Genomic DNA, 17838 nt, shown 5'->3' with positions numbered 1-17838 from the left:
AGGATCTTCATCAAAATGTGTTGTGCATAGTAAGAGCTTGGGAATCATTGGGAAGGGGTGGTCGACATATGTGGAACCTGGTAACAGGTGGGTTCAGGAGTGACCTCAAATGCCAATTTAGAAGTACTAAAAGACAAGTCACTCAGGAGTGAAATCCAAGAGGCCATATTATCAGGTGCAACATAAGAACATCATATGATCTGGGGTGACAATAAGAGGCTATATGTTCAGAAGCTATGGTATAGCATGAGTCCATTTTCAGCAGACACCAGATCAACATCCAGGAATTTCACCAAGAGCAAGTGTTTCACATTAAAACATCAACTCCAATACACCCGTCATATGGTAAAGCACATGGATGGAAAGGATTTATTTCAGTCCTCAATCCTCACTGGAATATATGTTGGTCAATTTAACAGCAGGTTTTAGTTCTGAGCTCAACTGCCACAGAGTTGTGGCCTGAAGTTCAGTGTAAGTGAACAGCCATATGAAAGGGACAACGAAATAAGAATGTGCAATAGCATTACAGAGCCCTTGTGCCTGTGTTCCTTAATTATAATCCTACTCGGTGACAACTAGCTTTTCTGGGAGGAGGACTGTTTGCGCAATGGAACAGCAAAGACAGATCCCACTACACAAATGCCAGAAATCCAGGCGCTAACAAACCCAAATATACTCAACTCTGCTTTCTACCTATTCAGATTGTTTCTCTAGTTTCTCCTCTTCCACACCCATACCAAATCTCTGCAGATGAGAATACATCATTCTCACAACTTTGGTGCGAAAAAAAGTCATGTACCCCACCCAAGAATGGTATCTGTCACAGTGATCCACCATTTGAACATCGCCGGTTGGCTACTATAGACAGTCATTTGCCTTCACACATCATCATGAAAAATCACTCACCACACAGTGACATCCATGGGAACCCCCGTCCCGAAATCTCAACATTTTCCCTAAATCGTGAACATTATCCCGCAGACTTAACACAATCCATTCTTACGACTTGACCCTCCCCTGCACAGTAGGGAGAAGTTATATAGGAGTGATAACACATTTGCTGAATTCTGAAAAATTCTCAACTCTGTCCAAAGACGGGCATGGTGGTCTAAATGGTGGTCGAAATTAAGAACAAAAGGACATGGTGACAGGGTTCAGGGGAATTAAGGTGACTGAGAAGCAGACAAATATTTGTTACTGTGGAAATATTGTCAGTCTTTCAAACCTACATCATTTGATTGAGCTAGATGGAGCATCCCAAGCTTGGTTACGTTACAATAGCAACAGGAAAATCCCACAGGTTGGAGAGATGAGTACAGACACCCAACAACTGGCTCTGTCACCACCTCGTCTTCCCCATCTCCTGCTGTGGCACGGGTATACAACCAGTGCATCAGGTTACGGGATGGCTCCTCCAACACTAACAGTGCTGGCTGCGCTGGCCAACTGGAGAACATTCCGGCCTGCTGCTCTTATCCCATATCACATCCTCTTCTACCTCAGAAGTAGGAATCCTGAACCACAGCTGCCCCAGAGCTGTCAGCAGGGTCAGATTTCTCTGAAGCTGCCACATGAGACACTGGTATGCTTGCATTGTCACTACCACCTTCTGCCTTCTCAGAGAGGGTTGAGGCATCTCCAGTCCCTTTTTCCTGAGCCCCTGGAAGCACATCGGAAGACTCCTTCTTGCGAAAGGACATCTTTCGATCCTTCTTCAACTTGGCTTCCTCCTTTGCCTTCTCTTTCTGAAGCTTCTTCTCCTTCTCTTTTTCCAGTCTCTCTCTTTCTTTGTCCAGTCTTTCCTTCTCTTTTAGCTCTTTGGCTCGCTGCTTCTCAAGCTCTTTCTCCAGCCTCTCTCTCTCCTTGTCCTGTCTCTCTTTCTCCTTCTGCTCCTTGGCTCGCTGTTTCTCATAATCTTTCTCTTTCTTGCGGTCCTTGGATTTCTTAGGCTCACCGAGGGGCATGACGTTGCCTGTGGGAGAGGGCAGAGCCGGGTGTAGTCCCTCAGATACCACCTGAACAGGAGGCATAGGCCCGAGAGTCGGCTTTTTCACTTCCCCATCGGCCTTCTCCACCTTCCCCTTTGTCTTCTGGCCTTTGATCTTAGTAATGTTGTTAGAGCTCAGGTTAACAGGCGCTGATGGGGCGGCTGTGGGCCCAGAGGAAAGTGCCAGGTTACCAATGGAATGGGCTGGTGAAAACCCAGGAGCATCTCTCTGCCCCTTGTCACGCCACCTTTCTTCTTTGGAGGCCCGCCGCAGGCTGGTCAGACTGAGGAGGCTGGAGCTCGTGGTCAGGGGTGGGTTCATGCGGTGGTGTTCCTCAAAGATGGCACGCGTGCCATGAAGTCGACGTGATGGCTTGTACTGCAACTCACCACGATTCTCACGCCACTTCTTTAGCTGGGTGGTGTTCTCACGCTCAATTAAGGCCTCGGTCACAGGCAGAGCACTTATCTGCAAGAGAAAGAGGATATAATTACAATACAATCATTCTTTTGATGTGAAGATCTACATTACTCAGAGTCCTTGTATGCATTGGTATCTTAAACATCTCACTAATAGAAGTAAAACCTCTGATAAGTGGTACTATGTGTAAGTCCAGGAGTCCCCAATAGCCTGCATACTTCCTGTCATTCACTGTTTCCCTGACTCTCGATAGAAACTGGGTGGGTACTAATAAACAATGTCTATTTTGGTATGGGGTGGGGGCAGGTGTGTACACAAGTCTCCATAGCATCGTGAAACTCGCTGTAATACAATAGTGAGCACAATGGACTGTGGGTGTTTGAGATATTTCAATGTACACAGAAACATCCTTTTCAGCATGAACCCGGAATTAACACGAGAAGCACTCAGCAGCTAATCCTCTCCAGCTCTCCTATCTTCAGTGTGGTCTTGCTCACTTGGGATCAGTGATGTCATTCAGCAACCTGTGGTAAAGTAAGTACCGTTTCTCCTTCAAGTAGACCAGTATTTATTGGAAGAGAAATTAGTTGGATTTTCGTTGGTGTTGGAAGAGGGTGGGTGGAGGGGTGAAGAAGAAATTGGATGGAGCAAAAACAGCACAACAACCATTCTCTTGGCTGAGAAGAGAAAAAGGCAGATGTGTAAAGAGCAAAGAACCAACATGACAAGCTAAACTTGTTAAATACAATTATGAGGCTTGGATCCATTGCATTGTAGCTAAAAGAATAATGAGAAAAGCCACGGATTTAAAAGTTACTTATCTGAAATTGCAGTTTTCTAAAACTACATTTTATGTGTCCGTTGACGACCTAGATTGCATGCATTCATCAAGCACAGACAGATGCATGAGCGGGCTATAATCTTACATTTAACTGCTCTCTTTTAATATCATAGTTAAGACCCTTCCTGGGCATTAGTGGGTATATTTCATGATGATCCTTAATGAGCAAAGTTAAAACAACAAGAGTGGAGAATTGGGCTCTACTGCAAACACATATTGCAAGTGAAGAAGTTGTGCCAGCCATAAGCATCCTGAATAATGTTCAAGTGTCAATCCTGGATTCGCTTACAACTAACTTTGATAAGCAATTTGCCGCTGTGCTAACTGAAAATGTGTGGGAGGTCATTAATGTTATTGTGGCAGCACTAACTCTTACTCCAACAATAATGGAGTTCACTGCCTTCTTAATCTCAAAGTCTGGTAAAAACAAAAGTCTCCAGACTCACGCAGGCACATTTCACTTCTGAATGTGAAAGGCAAATTTCTGAATAAATGTCTAGTGGCAAGACTAGACAGGGTGATGGCTTAACTAGTAAATTCAAATCAGACAAAATATATAAGGGGTTGCCTATGGGGAATAACTCAATGGAGTTCCTTCACCTAATGAGATGTTGTGAAGCACAGCAGTAAAAAGAAAAGAAGACATTCAACAGAGCGGATTGGACATTTTAGATATGTTGATGGAAATGAGATTTGAAGAACACTTCATAAGACAGGTAACAGTGACCTACAAGTCATCTCCCACTGGAGTTAGTGTGAATGGGCAGCTTTTCCCTTGGCCCTTAGGATGGAAGAGAATGTGCTCGTAGGGCAATACAGGGCATCAAATTGGGGAGCTTTTCAAACATGTTCATTGATCATATACTGGCCTCCATTGTTGAGCTTGAACCTTACTTGCCTGCACTATTGGTCCAAATTTTAAGATCAATATAACAGGTTTTTAAGCTAATAACTTACCTGACGATCACAAGGGTATTACAATATTCCAGAAGGCATGCAGATAGCTCACTTGGACAATGAGGCAATTAAATGTAGTGGTACTGAATACGGTATGGAATTGTAGAAAATAAGTTGGGAGGTCTTCACAACAGGCAGATAGTATAGGTCAGAATTCTTAAAAGGGTCTCTCTGAGAATTGTCACTTTAGAAGCCTCAGGAGATGAAACTCCAAGTGACATTCAAAAACTTCATTTAGGAGGGGCCTAAAGAGGAGCACAGTTAATCGCTAGTATAGGCTTCAGCCATGTTATCCCAAATCTACAATGGTACTGTCTGGAGCACAGTTGAGTTTTATGCATGATTGGGTCAGGAAAGATGCAGAAAAGCCCAGGAGTTTCATTCACTATACGCTTTAAGTATGACAACTTTGAGGTCAATGGGATCGGAAACAATTGAGAGCAAAGAACCTCTATGTCTCACCATTTTTTAGAGCAACATTGTAAGCATGGAACTAAATAGGTATTAAACAGGGACTTCAATACTTTACTTCATTCTCCTTTACACCACTGCTCGAAAATTCAGACTTCTCCCTGCGGATGGCTAATGGGGAATATGGAAAACAGAGGAGGGATTCACCGAGGTGTGCACCCTCTTTAGCAATGGGTTATCAAATTCATTAAATAGATGAAACTTGACTATGGGTTCCTGGAAATGGAAACGCCTGATGTATGCAGGTAAGGCACTTGGTTCTACGTACACCAGTGAAGCAAGGGCCACTGGAAAGCACTCAATTTCAAAAGCTCTTACTTGGATTGCAAGACTTCCAATGTGGTTTCCCAAAATATTTATGTGTTAAGATTCTGACCATTTACATGACAGTGGGGGTCACCACTAATACATGCTTCTGAGCATTTGAAGCAATGCATGGGCATCTCAGATGCTGTCTGGGTATATGTTGGATGTGCTTGAAAATCTGATGGCTGTAATTGGATATTAAGGACTGACCCTTGTTATTTTGACCTTCTGCCTGGTCCTATCAGGCTGTTCAGCATTTGAAACCATGACTTTAGATATGAGCCACTGTCTCAACAACTGAAGCGGTGCTTCAGCTTTTCAAGGTGTGTCTGGTCATACAATAGTTGTACTTGGACTATTGATGCTGTAATTCGAGATACAAATAAACTTGCTGTAGAAATTCCATGTTTTTTAGTGATGTTACCCCCAGAGAGGTCAAGTGAATTGAAAGAAAGTGGGGTTTTCCGCTTCCAGGTTGGAGGTGCGCACAGATATACTGAGACCTATAGAGGTCTACTTCCAGTTCAATACTTTCAAAAAAACAATTCTTTCAAAATTTCAATTTTGTTTGAAATCCGTTGTATTTATTTTCATTTATGTTTCCGTGTTTTGTTTATCGCAAATTCATTCTTTGCTGAAGTATTTTTACATGACACTTTCACAACTACCCAATGCATTTCGGGTCAACAAAATGACCCTTCCTCAGGGGTCTATAAATGGAAAAGACAAAGAAAATATTCAGCGCTACTCAGCCTGTTAAAAGAAATTAATACAATGCTTGTTCAACACTGTTGTTGTTGCATAACTGTCTGTTAAACGTGTTTTACTAATATTAGAATATCACGCATTTCTAAACTCTCTCAGTTCCCATCAAAATGTTGAACTGTCTGAATCAAAAGTAAATTCAACCAGTGTCGCTCTTAAACGAAAATCAAGTGCTCTGAACCACCTATAATCTAACAAAATACGGTGACACATGTTTTCTATAGCAATGGACAATATCATTATTAGTAAACAAATGCTCATGCTGTGATAACTAGGATAGTACACTTAAATCCTTCGTATTCTAAATGTCTTTTTATGCGTTTAATTGCACGTAAAGACGCCAGCTTGTGAGTCTATTGTTCTAAGCTAAGTAACGTAGCGGTGCTTTAATCATGTTACTCCTTCAACACTTACTTCCGTGTGAAAATCTCCCGCGTATCCGTCTTCCAATCGAAATCAAGTTTGTGAACATCGGAGTGACTACTCTCCAGACCCCCAGAGAGGTCATCAGGTACATAAGACATCTTGTGATGGTACCAGGATGGACTAGTCAAAGGTCAGATGATGTAAGCAAAACCAAATATTGAGATTTAGAAAGCCACTAAGCCAGTTCCACTAGCCCATGCATTTTGGTGGATAAACTGCTATGGTATAAAACCGCTATTTATGGGAAGTTGGTCCTAGTGCACTGCTTGATGAAGTGTTAATTGCTTCCTTCTTCTGGCGTGTTTTTTTTAAATGGAGGATGTCAATGTTTATGGAAAAAATATAACACTGGCACTGGTGGGGAGATGGGAGGGTAGAACCATCTCACTGGTGGCTGTGTATGTGCCCCCGGCGTTGCAGACGACTACATTTGCTGACTTGGGGCGTTTGGTTCTGGGGCTTCCTGGGGGGGTTTTGGTGTTGGGTGGAGACTTTAATGCCGTGGTCTCTGGATTGGAGGACCGTCACCCCCCCAGGGATCTCCCTAGGGCTCAGGCCTGGTTGGGGAGTTTTTTGGACACTTTGGGACTGGTAGATTGCTGGAGAATGATGCACCCGGGACAAGCGCAGTATACCTTTCACTCGGGGGCCCATGGGAGTCTCTTGAGACTCGACTATATGCTCATGCCGGCGACCCAAGCGGGGATGATTGGGGAGGTGCGTCACGTAGCCAGAGGTATTTCTGACCATTCCCCTATATGGTTGCAACTGAGGGTTGACCCTGGCACAGAGGGAAGAGTGGCACCTATTGGCCCCTGGTATCTTCGTAACCCTAAGATCCGCGCGGAGTTGGTCAAGTCCACTGATCACTACTTCACTGATAATGTGGGGTCGGTGTCGTCGGCCGTCTCCCTATGGGAGGCTTATAAGGTGGTGGTCAGGGGGCAGGCCTTGTCTCTTGTCTCCCATACTAAGAGGTGCGAGAGGGCTGAGGTGGTTCGCCTGGAGACTGAAATAGCTGAAATGGAGGAGGACTTGGAGCGTGGAGTTACTGATGAGAAATTGCATGTTCTCAGCCTCAAACAGTCAGATTATAGAGCGCTAGTCACGGAAGCTGCTAAAGGGATGTATAGAGAACAGCAAGGGCGTCTGTATGACGTGGGGGATAAGGCCGGGAAGTTGATTGCTTGGTTGGATAAGAAGGAGAGAGCGAGCAGGGTGGTGCCCGTTGTGGAGAGAATGGATGGAGTTCGTGTGACTGACCCTGTTGAGATTGTTGACTGCTTCGCGGATCACTTCCGCGGGGTATACTCTCCGGTTTCCGTGCGTTCGGAGGAGGATTCTCATCTGTTGCTTCGAGACATCGCACTGCCAACCTTATCGGAGGCGGATGCAACATTGATGGAGGCGAAGTTGTTGTCAGATGAGATTGCTTTGGCCATTCGCTCGATCGCGTCTGGTAAGGCGGGTGGTCCTAATGGTCTTCCCATTGAGCTATACAAGTTACGTCCTGATAAGATAGCGCCGTATCTTCGTGACATGTTTTCGGCGGCACGTGCGGCGGGCTTCCTTCCCCCTGACCAACGCCTCGCCACCATAGTGGTGATACACAAAGATGCGAAGCCGCGAGACCGCTGCGCCTCCTATAGGCCCATTTCGCTGTTGAACGCAGAACCCAAAATTCTGGCCAAGGTGTTGGCTAACCGACTGGTTCGGGTCGCGGGCGACTTGATTCATCAGGATCAGTCCGGTTTTATACCCCATCGGAATACCGCCCTAAATTTGAGGCGGTTACACGGTGTGCTGGCTAGAGCCGAGTTTATACGGGAGCCGGCCATCTTGGCATCTCTAGATGCTACTATGGCGTTCGACACTTTGGAGTGGCCATATATTTGGGCCGTTTTGGCGAAATTTGGATTCGGCCCTGAGTTTATTGGTTAGGTAAAATTGTTATACGCTGACCCACTGGCTCAGGTGGTGGTGAATGGTAGGGTGTCTGCTTCCTTCGCACTGGGGAGGGGTACGCGACAGGGATGTCCGCTATCACCCCTTCTCTTTGCGCTTTCTTTGGAGCCTCTCGCCGCCTGGCTGCGTTGGGAGCCGTCGTTGCGAGGCATTAGATGGACGCCGGAATTCGAAGACCGTGTCTCCCTTTACGCGGACGACATCCTTCTATATCTCACTTCCCCCCCCGACAGTCACTAATGGTATTGGTGGACGTGTTGACTTCCTTTGGCCGCAACTCCGGCCTGGTTATCAACTGGGCCAAATCGTGCGTCTACGTCCTCTCCGGGGAAGCCCCCCTCCTGCCGCAAGACTGCCCTGTTCAGGTTGCTACCCTGGGGTTCAAATATTTGGGAATCTTTATCTCACTGGATCCCGCGGTCCGTTATGAGCGAAACCTTCTCCCTCCCCTCCAGCGGCTGAAGGCCGACGTCGCAAGATGGCGACGACTTCCGCTTTCACCGCTTGGACGGGCGGCATTGTTCAAAATGATGTCGCTGCCTCGCTTTTTGTACGCCTTGCAAAATACTCTGGATGTCGTACCGGCCCGCTATTTCTGGGAGGTTGAGGGTCTTCAGGGTCAACTGTTCTGGGACGGGCGGCCGCGGATTGCTCTCGCCAAGTTAATGCTTCCTTGGTACGATGGGGGGGTTGCACTCCCTGATATCAAACGATACTATTGGGCATCTCAGTTGGCGGCTGTGAACCACGGGATATATGGTCCTGCCTTAAACCCGGCGTTCGAGATGGATAAATTCCTGCTTCCAGGTGGGGATTATAATAGGGCGCTGTACTCGGTGACCCCGGACACGCGGCTGACGGGACCCACGCGGGTGGCGGTGCGTGTGTGGCACGCGGCGAATGCTGCGATGGGGTGGAGGGATCGCTTGACTCGGGCGACGCCGCTGTATGCCTCTGGGCGGTTGGGCTGTTTGTGGAGATCGAAAGGCTTTGAGAAATGGGACATGATTGGTATATGTAAGGTGGGTGATCTTTGGGTGAAGGGAGCTTTCAAAACGTTTGAAATGCTTAAAAAGGAATATAAATTGAACGATGCAGAGTATTTCCGATATGTTCAAGTCCACCATGCGCTGTGTTCGTTTTTTCCGGACACTGCTGCCATCCCCGAGTATTCTCCACTGGAGGATAGAGTGTTGGATGGCTATGTGCCCGACAGCACTATTTCTTTGATTTACAAGAAACTCATCAACGATCGCGCGGACTTGCTGCTCCGTCTGAGGGAGGCATGGACAGGCGATGGCTTAGAGCTGGATGATGAGGACGGTGTCGGCGGTGGCCTCCCCGAAGGAGGTGGCGATCCCGGCCCGCCTCCGGTTTGTACAGCTGAAGATCCTCCATAGAGTGTATGTCACAGGGCCCGGTTTGCTGCGTATGGGTTATTCGATGGATGGATTGTGTAAGCGTGGATGTGGCCTGCCGGGCACGTTCCTTCATATATTGTGGGAATGTCCGGAGATTGTGCGATTCTGGAACGGTCTCCATACTGTACTGGAGGGGGTCACGCACGTAGCCCTGTTGCCCGAGGCTAGGAGGTGTTTGTTGAATGTCTGGGAACCGAATGATTGCAATGCGGCACAGACGCAGTGGGTGACCTTGGGGTATATGGTGGCTAAGAGTAACATTGCACAGCTATGGGGCTCCCCGAGGCTGCCCACGGTTGATGTATGGAAGGAGAATATGGACTGGTGTATGTTTAGGGAAAAGACGGTGTATGTGGCGAGAGGTAAGCCAGGGAAATGGAGTAGGGTATGGGGTCCGTGGAATTTATATCGAGGCCGTATCTGCGCCCCGCCTTTGCCATTAGAGGTCGATATTGCTTTGACCCCCTAGCTGCGCATTCTGCGGGAGTGTGTAATGTGTGTTCCATGCTTTGTTTTCCCATTGCCCCCCTTCACCGCTTCTGGACCAGAATCGTTTTGGACACTGTATGTTGTTCCCCGTCCTGGGAAGAGCACGCTGCTATCTCGGACTCTCATTGCCTTGAGTGTGTGTTATGTTTAATAAAAAATGAAACCGTTGTCTTAAACCGCTCCTGGCCTATGGCCATGGTCTGTTATAGGTGCTTACGGACTGCCGGGTACTTTGCCGCTGGTTCATTTGAATGTATGGCGTTACACTGCGGGCCCTCGGGCTCTATAGCGGCCGGCCCTGGTGGTTGTAGGCCCTTGTAGGTCTTTTATTGTGTGCTAACGGTTTCTAATAAAATAAAAATCCAAAAAAAAAAAAAACCATATATATATTTCATTTTTATGTCATGACAAACAGCAAATTAGGGTGCAAACCTGCACCCAAAACAGTTGGGAACATGAAAGGAGGCAGGAGTACACAAACATCAGTTTACAAAGATCAAGCACATAGCAACCAGGAGTAGCATCAAGAAGGATGAAGTGCAAGAAGAACAAAAGCTTCTTACCTGTAAACTGTGGTTCTCCAGTATTGTTGTCTTTCATAGATTCACATGCTTGAAAATTCCTCGTCGTCGAAGTGGGAGTCCCACGGTACATAACATAGCAATGTAGTAATAACATAAGCCAATATAGGCATAAAAGAAAGTAAAACCAGAGTTTTTATGGATAGACAACTTGTCACTTCTATAACATATTACTGTCATTATGCTTTAGTCCAAATTCCAGCCAATCAGGCGTCCGCACCCTCTTAGAATGTTCTCCTCAGAGGCTCAGGCCCTCAGATTTTCGTAGCACAAGAGTGATATAGAGTCAAGTAGAAAAAAAGAGCCTCTGAGGGGAGGAGGGTGGGTCGCATGTGAATCTATGAAAGACATCAATACTGGAGAACCACAGTTAACAGGTAAGTAACTTTGGTTCTTCTCCAGTATTGGGGTGTCTTTCATAGATTCACATGCTTGAATAAGAGTAGTGAGCAGTGATATCAGAACAATACAAGGTACATAAGAATCAATGTAACCACAATACCCAGTTCAAAAAGACTATAGGTATATAAACATATATATCCAAGAAAGAAGTGACTCAAACAGATAGATTCACCAAAGAACAAAAATATATTTCCACTACAACGTTTCAGCTTCCGCCTTCCTCAGGTAGTACAAGATGGTTTGCTCTGTGGCTGCACAGATGACAGCTGAATTTTCAAAAAGCATCATGAGTGAAGATTCCATTTGGAATGTGGAATCAATGCAGTCCAGAGAGCTCTTGAGATATGCAGTAATCAGGTTGTGTTGTCAGTAATGTTCAGTCCATCTGGATGCAGTGATTTTAAACGGTACATCCAGAAGTTTTCCCTGGAGTCCAGTAGTTCTTCCTTTGAAACATGTTCCACGGGGAAAATCTTCAAATCTGATAGTGAATGATCCACAAGGTTAAAATGATTGGCTACAGGCTGGTCAATTTTCTTATTAATTATTGCAGATTTGTGGTTCCTGAATCGTGTACGGAGGTCATTCACTGTTTGGCCTACATATTGCTTTTTACAGCTTTGCCGTTGGCACTGAATCACATAAATAATGCATGTTGAGCGACATGTAAGATGCTGCCTTATTGCATAGGTCCTTCTCGTAACAGAACTAGTTGCAGATGATGTTTGTAAAAGATATTCACACGTGATGCACCTTTTAGAGTCACAGCAATGAACCCCTGCATTTGTTACAGCTTGCTTGAGTTCAGCTCTCACAATAAGAGATCGTAAATTTGGAGCTCTGCGGTAAGCAATGACTGGTGGTTTTGGAAAAACCTTTTGCAATTTTTCACAAGTGGACAGTAAGGGAAATGTTTTTTGCATTATATTTCTGTAGTTAGGAGCTGATGGATGATAGTCCACTACAAATGGAGTTCTGTCACTTTTGTTTCTGCCGTTGGTATTCGAAATAAGTGCTTCTCTGGGTATCTGCAAAGACTTGTCAATTTGTTGCTGTATGATATGCAGAGGATAGCCTCGCCTTTTAAATAATGTAGCAAGCTCCTGTAGATGGTCTTTACAGGTTTCCTCATTGCTGCAGATGCGTCTTATTCTGAGTGCTTGGCTGTAGATGATGCTCAGTTTAGTGTGGTGTGGGTGACATGAAGTCCAGTTTAGATACAAATGAGCATCTGTAGGCTTGTGGTACAGATCAGTTGTAATTTTGTGTTCATGAATGGTGAGTAGCACATCCAGAAAAGGGAGATGAGGATTCTGTTTAGTATTGCTGCTGGTAAATTTGATGGTAGGATGGATATTGTTGATATAAGCTGTAAATTGTTCCAATGTTCTACTTCCTGAATTCCATATTATAAATATGTCATCAATGTATCGTAGCCATACCAGTGGTTTGATGCTAGAAGTAGCAAGTATACAGTTCTCTAGTTTGCCCATGAAGATATTTGCATAGGATGGAGCCATCCGAGTACCCATGGAAGTCCCTTGTATCTGCAGATAGTGTTTTCCATTGAATGTAAAATTGTTGGATTTAAGGATAACTCTTGCAAAGTTGGTAAGCACATTTGTTGATGGCTTTTTCACAGTTCTTTTATTAAGAGCTTCAGATAATGCCATAAGCCCATCCTCATGTGGTATATTGGTGTATAATGATGTAACATCAAATGTAGCCAGAAGAGTATCATCATCAAATGTGTAGGTTTGGTTTAATTTTTCAATAATCTGAAGGAAGTGACTGGTATCTTTAACAAATGATGGAAGTTCCTGTACAATGGGCTGGAGGTGCAGGTCGACAAATAAAGATAGTCTCTCAGTGGCTGTGTCATTGCCAGAGATGATGGGACGGCCAGGATTGTTCATTTTGTGAATTTTGGGAAGCATATAAAATCTCCCAGGTCTTGGTTTGGGATGAACAAGTATATCTGCTGTTGTTTCATCAATGAGGTTTAAGCTCCTGTATCTTACAACCATGTTCTTAATTTCTTTGTTCAAGTCTTCTGTGGGATCAGTTTCTAAAGGTTTGTAAGTGTTGGTATCCATTAGTTGTCTCATTCCCTCCTCAATATAATCACTTACTTTCATGGCAACCACTGCACCACCTTTGTCTGCCGGTTTTATAATGACATCCATTCTCTGTTGAAGGAGGTGGAGAGCTTTTCTTTCTTCTCGGGTGATGTTATCAAAAATCCTTTTAGGTGTTGATTCCTTGATGAGTTTCTTGATGGATAAAATGTATGTATCAAGGACAGGATTTCTACCACATTGAGGAGTCCATGATTTGGGATGGCGGAACTTCTTAAATGGATCTGGATGGTAGCTTGGCAGATCAACATTAGAATTATTGTAAAAGTATTCTGCAAGTCTGCATCTTCTCTCAAAGGTTTTTAGGTCTCTCATCATGTTGGCAGTATTATGGTCCTTCGGTACAGGACAGAAATAGAGGCCTTTGCTCAAGAGGTTCAATTCGCCTGGTGATAGATGATTACAAACCTGTATCCTTCCTGGATCCGATACTCAAGCCAGAAGCAACCACCATGTCAAGAACAAATCTACATCCTAGATATGCGCTGTTCATCCAGGAGAAAATCAGTAAGTGCCAATTTACAATAGCACATTTACAAATCTATAAAAAACTTAACATCTATCCTATGGGGTTGGAGGTTAAGTCTAAGCCTCCTTTTAAACTAACTAGTTGTGAATGGTCCGCTACATGGAATATTTTACTGCATAATTCATCAATGGCCCTACTATTGGTATCTATTAAAGTAACCATTCAAAAAATGCAGATGCTTAAAGCCAAGCTACAAAAAGAACTGGAACTTTTAAAGAACACAAAAAGTGACTCTGAAGTGGCACACATACTACAGAGGATTGCAGTAGTAAAAAAGATGACTGCCAGGAAAGCTATTGAAATTAAATCTGCAAAACTAAAAAGAGATATGTTAAGATTTCATATACCTCCTCTTCCAACTCACCACTTCATAAATCATTCTGTTTTGGGAGATTTTCTTGTCAGTGAAAGCCCTGTGAGTAAACAGCATAAAAAGAATAGAAGATTTATAAGACAAAAAAGGCTGCATAGCACCAGTCAGCTACAATCCTTGCAGACATCCGACCCAGTTATTGACTTAACTGGAGGGCTCCTATCACCAGGCGAATTGAACCTCTTGAGCAAAGGCCTCTATTTCTGTCCTGTACCGAAGGACCATAATACTGCCAACATGATGAGAGACCTAAAAACCTTTGAGAGAAGATGCAGACTTGCAGAATACTTTTACAATAATTCTAATGTTGATCTGCCAAGCTACCATCCAGATCCATTTAAGAAGTTCCGCCATCCCAAATCATGGACTCCTCAATGTGGTAGAAATCCTGTCCTTGATACATACATTTTATCCATCAAGAAACTCATCAAGGAATCAACACCTAAAAGGATTTTTGATAACATCACCCGAGAAGAAAGAAAAGCTCTCCACCTCCTTCAACAGAGAATGGATGTCATTATAAAACCGGCAGACAAAGGTGGTGCAGTGGTTGCCATGAAAGTAAGTGATTATATTGAGGAGGGAATGAGACAACTAATGGATACCAACACTTACAAACCTTTAGAAACTGATCCCACAGAAGACTTGAACAAAGAAATTAAGAACATGGTTGTAAGATACAGGAGCTTAAACCTCATTGATGAAACAACAGCAGATATACTTGTTCATCCCAAACCAAGACCTGGGAGATTTTATATGCTTCCCAAAATTCACAAAATGAACAATCCTGGCCGTCCCATCATCTCTGGCAATGACACAGCCACTGAGAGACTATCTTTATTTGTCGACCTGCACCTCCAGCCCATTGTACAGGAACTTCCATCATTTGTTAAAGATACCAGTCACTTCCTTCAGATTATTGAAAAATTAAACCAAACCTACACATTTGATGATGATACTCTTCTGGCTACATTTGATGTTACATCATTATACACCAATATACCACATGAGGATGGGCTTATGGCATTATCTGAAGCTCTTAATAAAAGAACTGTGAAAAAGCCATCAACAAATGTGCTTACCAACTTTGCAAGAGTTATCCTTAAATCCAACAATTTTACATTCAATGGAAAACACTATCTGCAGATACAAGGGACTTCCATGGGTACTCGGATGGCTCCATCCTATGCAAATATCTTCATGGGCAAACTAGAGAACTGTATACTTGCTACTTCTAGCATCAAACCACTGGTATGGCTACGATACATTGATGACATATTTATAATATGGAATTCAGGAAGTAGAACATTGGAACAATTTACAGCTTATATCAACAATATCCATCCTACCATCAAATTTACCAGCAGCAATACTAAACAGAATCCTCATCTCCCTTTTCTGGATGTGCTACTCACCATTCATGAACACAAAATTACAACTGATCTGTACCACAAGCCTACAGATGCTCATTTGTATCTAAACTGGACTTCATGTCACCCACACCACACTAAACTGAGCATCATCTACAGCCAAGCACTCAGAATAAGACGCATCTGCAGCAATGAGGAAACCTGTAAAGACCATCTACAGGAGCTTGCTACATTATTTAAAAGGCGAGGCTATCCTCTGCATATCATACAGCAACAAATTGACAAGTCTTTGCAGATACCCAGAGAAGCACTTATTTCGAATACCAACGGCAGAAACAAAAGTGACAGAACTCCATTTGTAGTGGACTATCATCCATCAGCTCCTAACTACAGAAATATAATGCAAAAAACATTTCCCTTACTGTCCACTTGTGAAAAATTGCAAAAGGTTTTTCCAAAACCACCAGTCATTGCTTACCGCAGAGCTCCAAATTTACGATCTCTTATTGTGAGAGCTGAACTCAAGCAAGCTGTAACAAATGCAGGGGTTCATTGCTGTGACTCTAAAAGGTGCATCACGTGTGAATATCTTTTACAAACATCATCTGCAACTAGTTCTGTTACGAGAAGGACCTATGCAATAAGGCAGCATCTTACATGTCGCTCAACATGCATTATTTATGTGATTCAGTGCCAACGGCAAAGCTGTAAAAAGCAATATGTAGGCCAAACAGTGAATGACCTCCGTACACGATTCAGGAACCACAAATCTGCAATAATTAATAAGAAAATTGACCAGCCTGTAGCCAATCATTTTAACCTTGTGGATCATTCACTATCAGATTTGAAGATTTTCCCCGTGGAACATGTTTCAAAGGAAGAACTACTGGACTCCAGGGAAAACTTCTGGATGTACCGTTTAAAATCACTGCATCCAGATGGACTGAACATTACTGACAACACAACCTGATTACTGCATATCTCAAGAGCTCTCTGGACTGCATTGATTCCACATTCCAAATGGAATCTTCACTCATGATGCTTTTTGAAAATTCAGCTGTCATCTGTGCAGCCACAGAGCAAACCATCTTGTACTACCTGAGGAAGGCGGAAGCTGAAACGTTGTAGTGGAAATATATTTTTGTTCTTTGGTGAATCTATCTGTTTGAGTCACTTCTTTCTTGGATATTTTATTTCTTTGTGACTCATTGTATCCTTTGGGATCCAGATTTTTGCCCTGGCTGGCTGTTGTTTTCTTGTGATCCTTCATCTTCAAGTATACTGTTTTTGGGATTACAAACCTGTATCCTTCCTGGATCCGATACTCAAGCCAGAAGCAACCACCATGTCAAGAACAAATCTACATCCTAGATATGCGCTGTTCATCCAGGAGAAAATCAGTAAGTGCCAATTTACAATAGCACATTTACAAATCTATAAAAAACTTAACATCTATCCTATGGGGTTGGAGGTTAAGTCTAAGCCTCCTTTTAAACTAACTAGTTGTGAATGGTCCGCTACATGGAATATTTTACTGCATAATTCATCAATGGCCCTACTATTGGTATCTATTAAAGTAACCATTCAAAAAATGCAGATGCTTAAAGCCAAGCTACAAAAAGAACTGGAACTTTTAAAGAACACAAAAAGTGACTCTGAAGTGGCACACATACTACAGAGGATTGCAGTAGTAAAAAAGATGACTGCCAGGAAAGCTATTGAAATTAAATCTGCAAAACTAAAAAGAGATATGTTAAGATTTCATATACCTCCTCTTCCAACTCACCACTTCATAAATCATTCTGTTTTGGGAGATTTTCTTGTCAGTGAAAGCCCTGTGAGTAAACAGCATAAAAAGAATAGAAGATTTATAAGACAAAAAAGGCTGCATAGCACCAGTCAGCTACAATCCTTGCAGACATCCGACCCAGTTATTGACTTAACTGGAGGGCTCCTATCACCAGGCGAATTGAACCTCTTGAGCAAAGGCCTCTATTTCTGTCCTGTACCGAAGGACCATAATACTGCCAACATGATGAGAGACCTAAAAACCTTTGAGAGAAGATGCAGACTTGCAGAATACTTTTACAATAATTCTAATGTTGATCTGCCAAGCTACCATCCAGATCCATTTAAGAAGTTCCGCCATCCCAAATCATGGACTCCTCAATGTGGTAGAAATCCTGTCCTTGATACATACATTTTATCCATCAAGAAACTCATCAAGGAATCAACACCTAAAAGGATTTTTGATAACATCACCCGAGAAGAAAGAAAAGCTCTCCACCTCCTTCAACAGAGAATGGATGTCATTATAAAACCGGCAGACAAAGGTGGTGCAGTGGTTGCCATGAAAGTAAGTGATTATATTGAGGAGGGAATGAGACAACTAATGG

General features: G+C 43.6%; 1 protein-coding gene across 1 annotated transcript in view; it reads right to left on the bottom strand.

The window, feature by feature from the left end:
- Window positions 1-342: 342 nt before the first annotated feature.
- The window catches only part of TBC1D10B (TBC1 domain family member 10B), a 339453-nt gene continuing 321957 nt past the window's right edge, over window positions 343-17838 (bottom strand). The window contains exon 9 of the mRNA XM_085618470.1: window positions 343-2456. Within this exon, the coding sequence (XP_085474596.1) occupies window positions 1500-2456 (957 nt within the window). The 3' untranslated portion in view covers window positions 343-1499. The remainder of the gene's footprint in view (window positions 2457-17838) is intronic.

The sequence above is a fragment of the Triturus cristatus genome, chromosome 7 (assembly GCF_964204655.1).
Source record: "Triturus cristatus chromosome 7, aTriCri1.1, whole genome shotgun sequence".
Lineage (NCBI taxonomy): Eukaryota > Metazoa > Chordata > Amphibia > Caudata > Salamandridae > Triturus > Triturus cristatus.
This window is presented reverse-complemented; position numbering and strand designations above follow the sequence as displayed.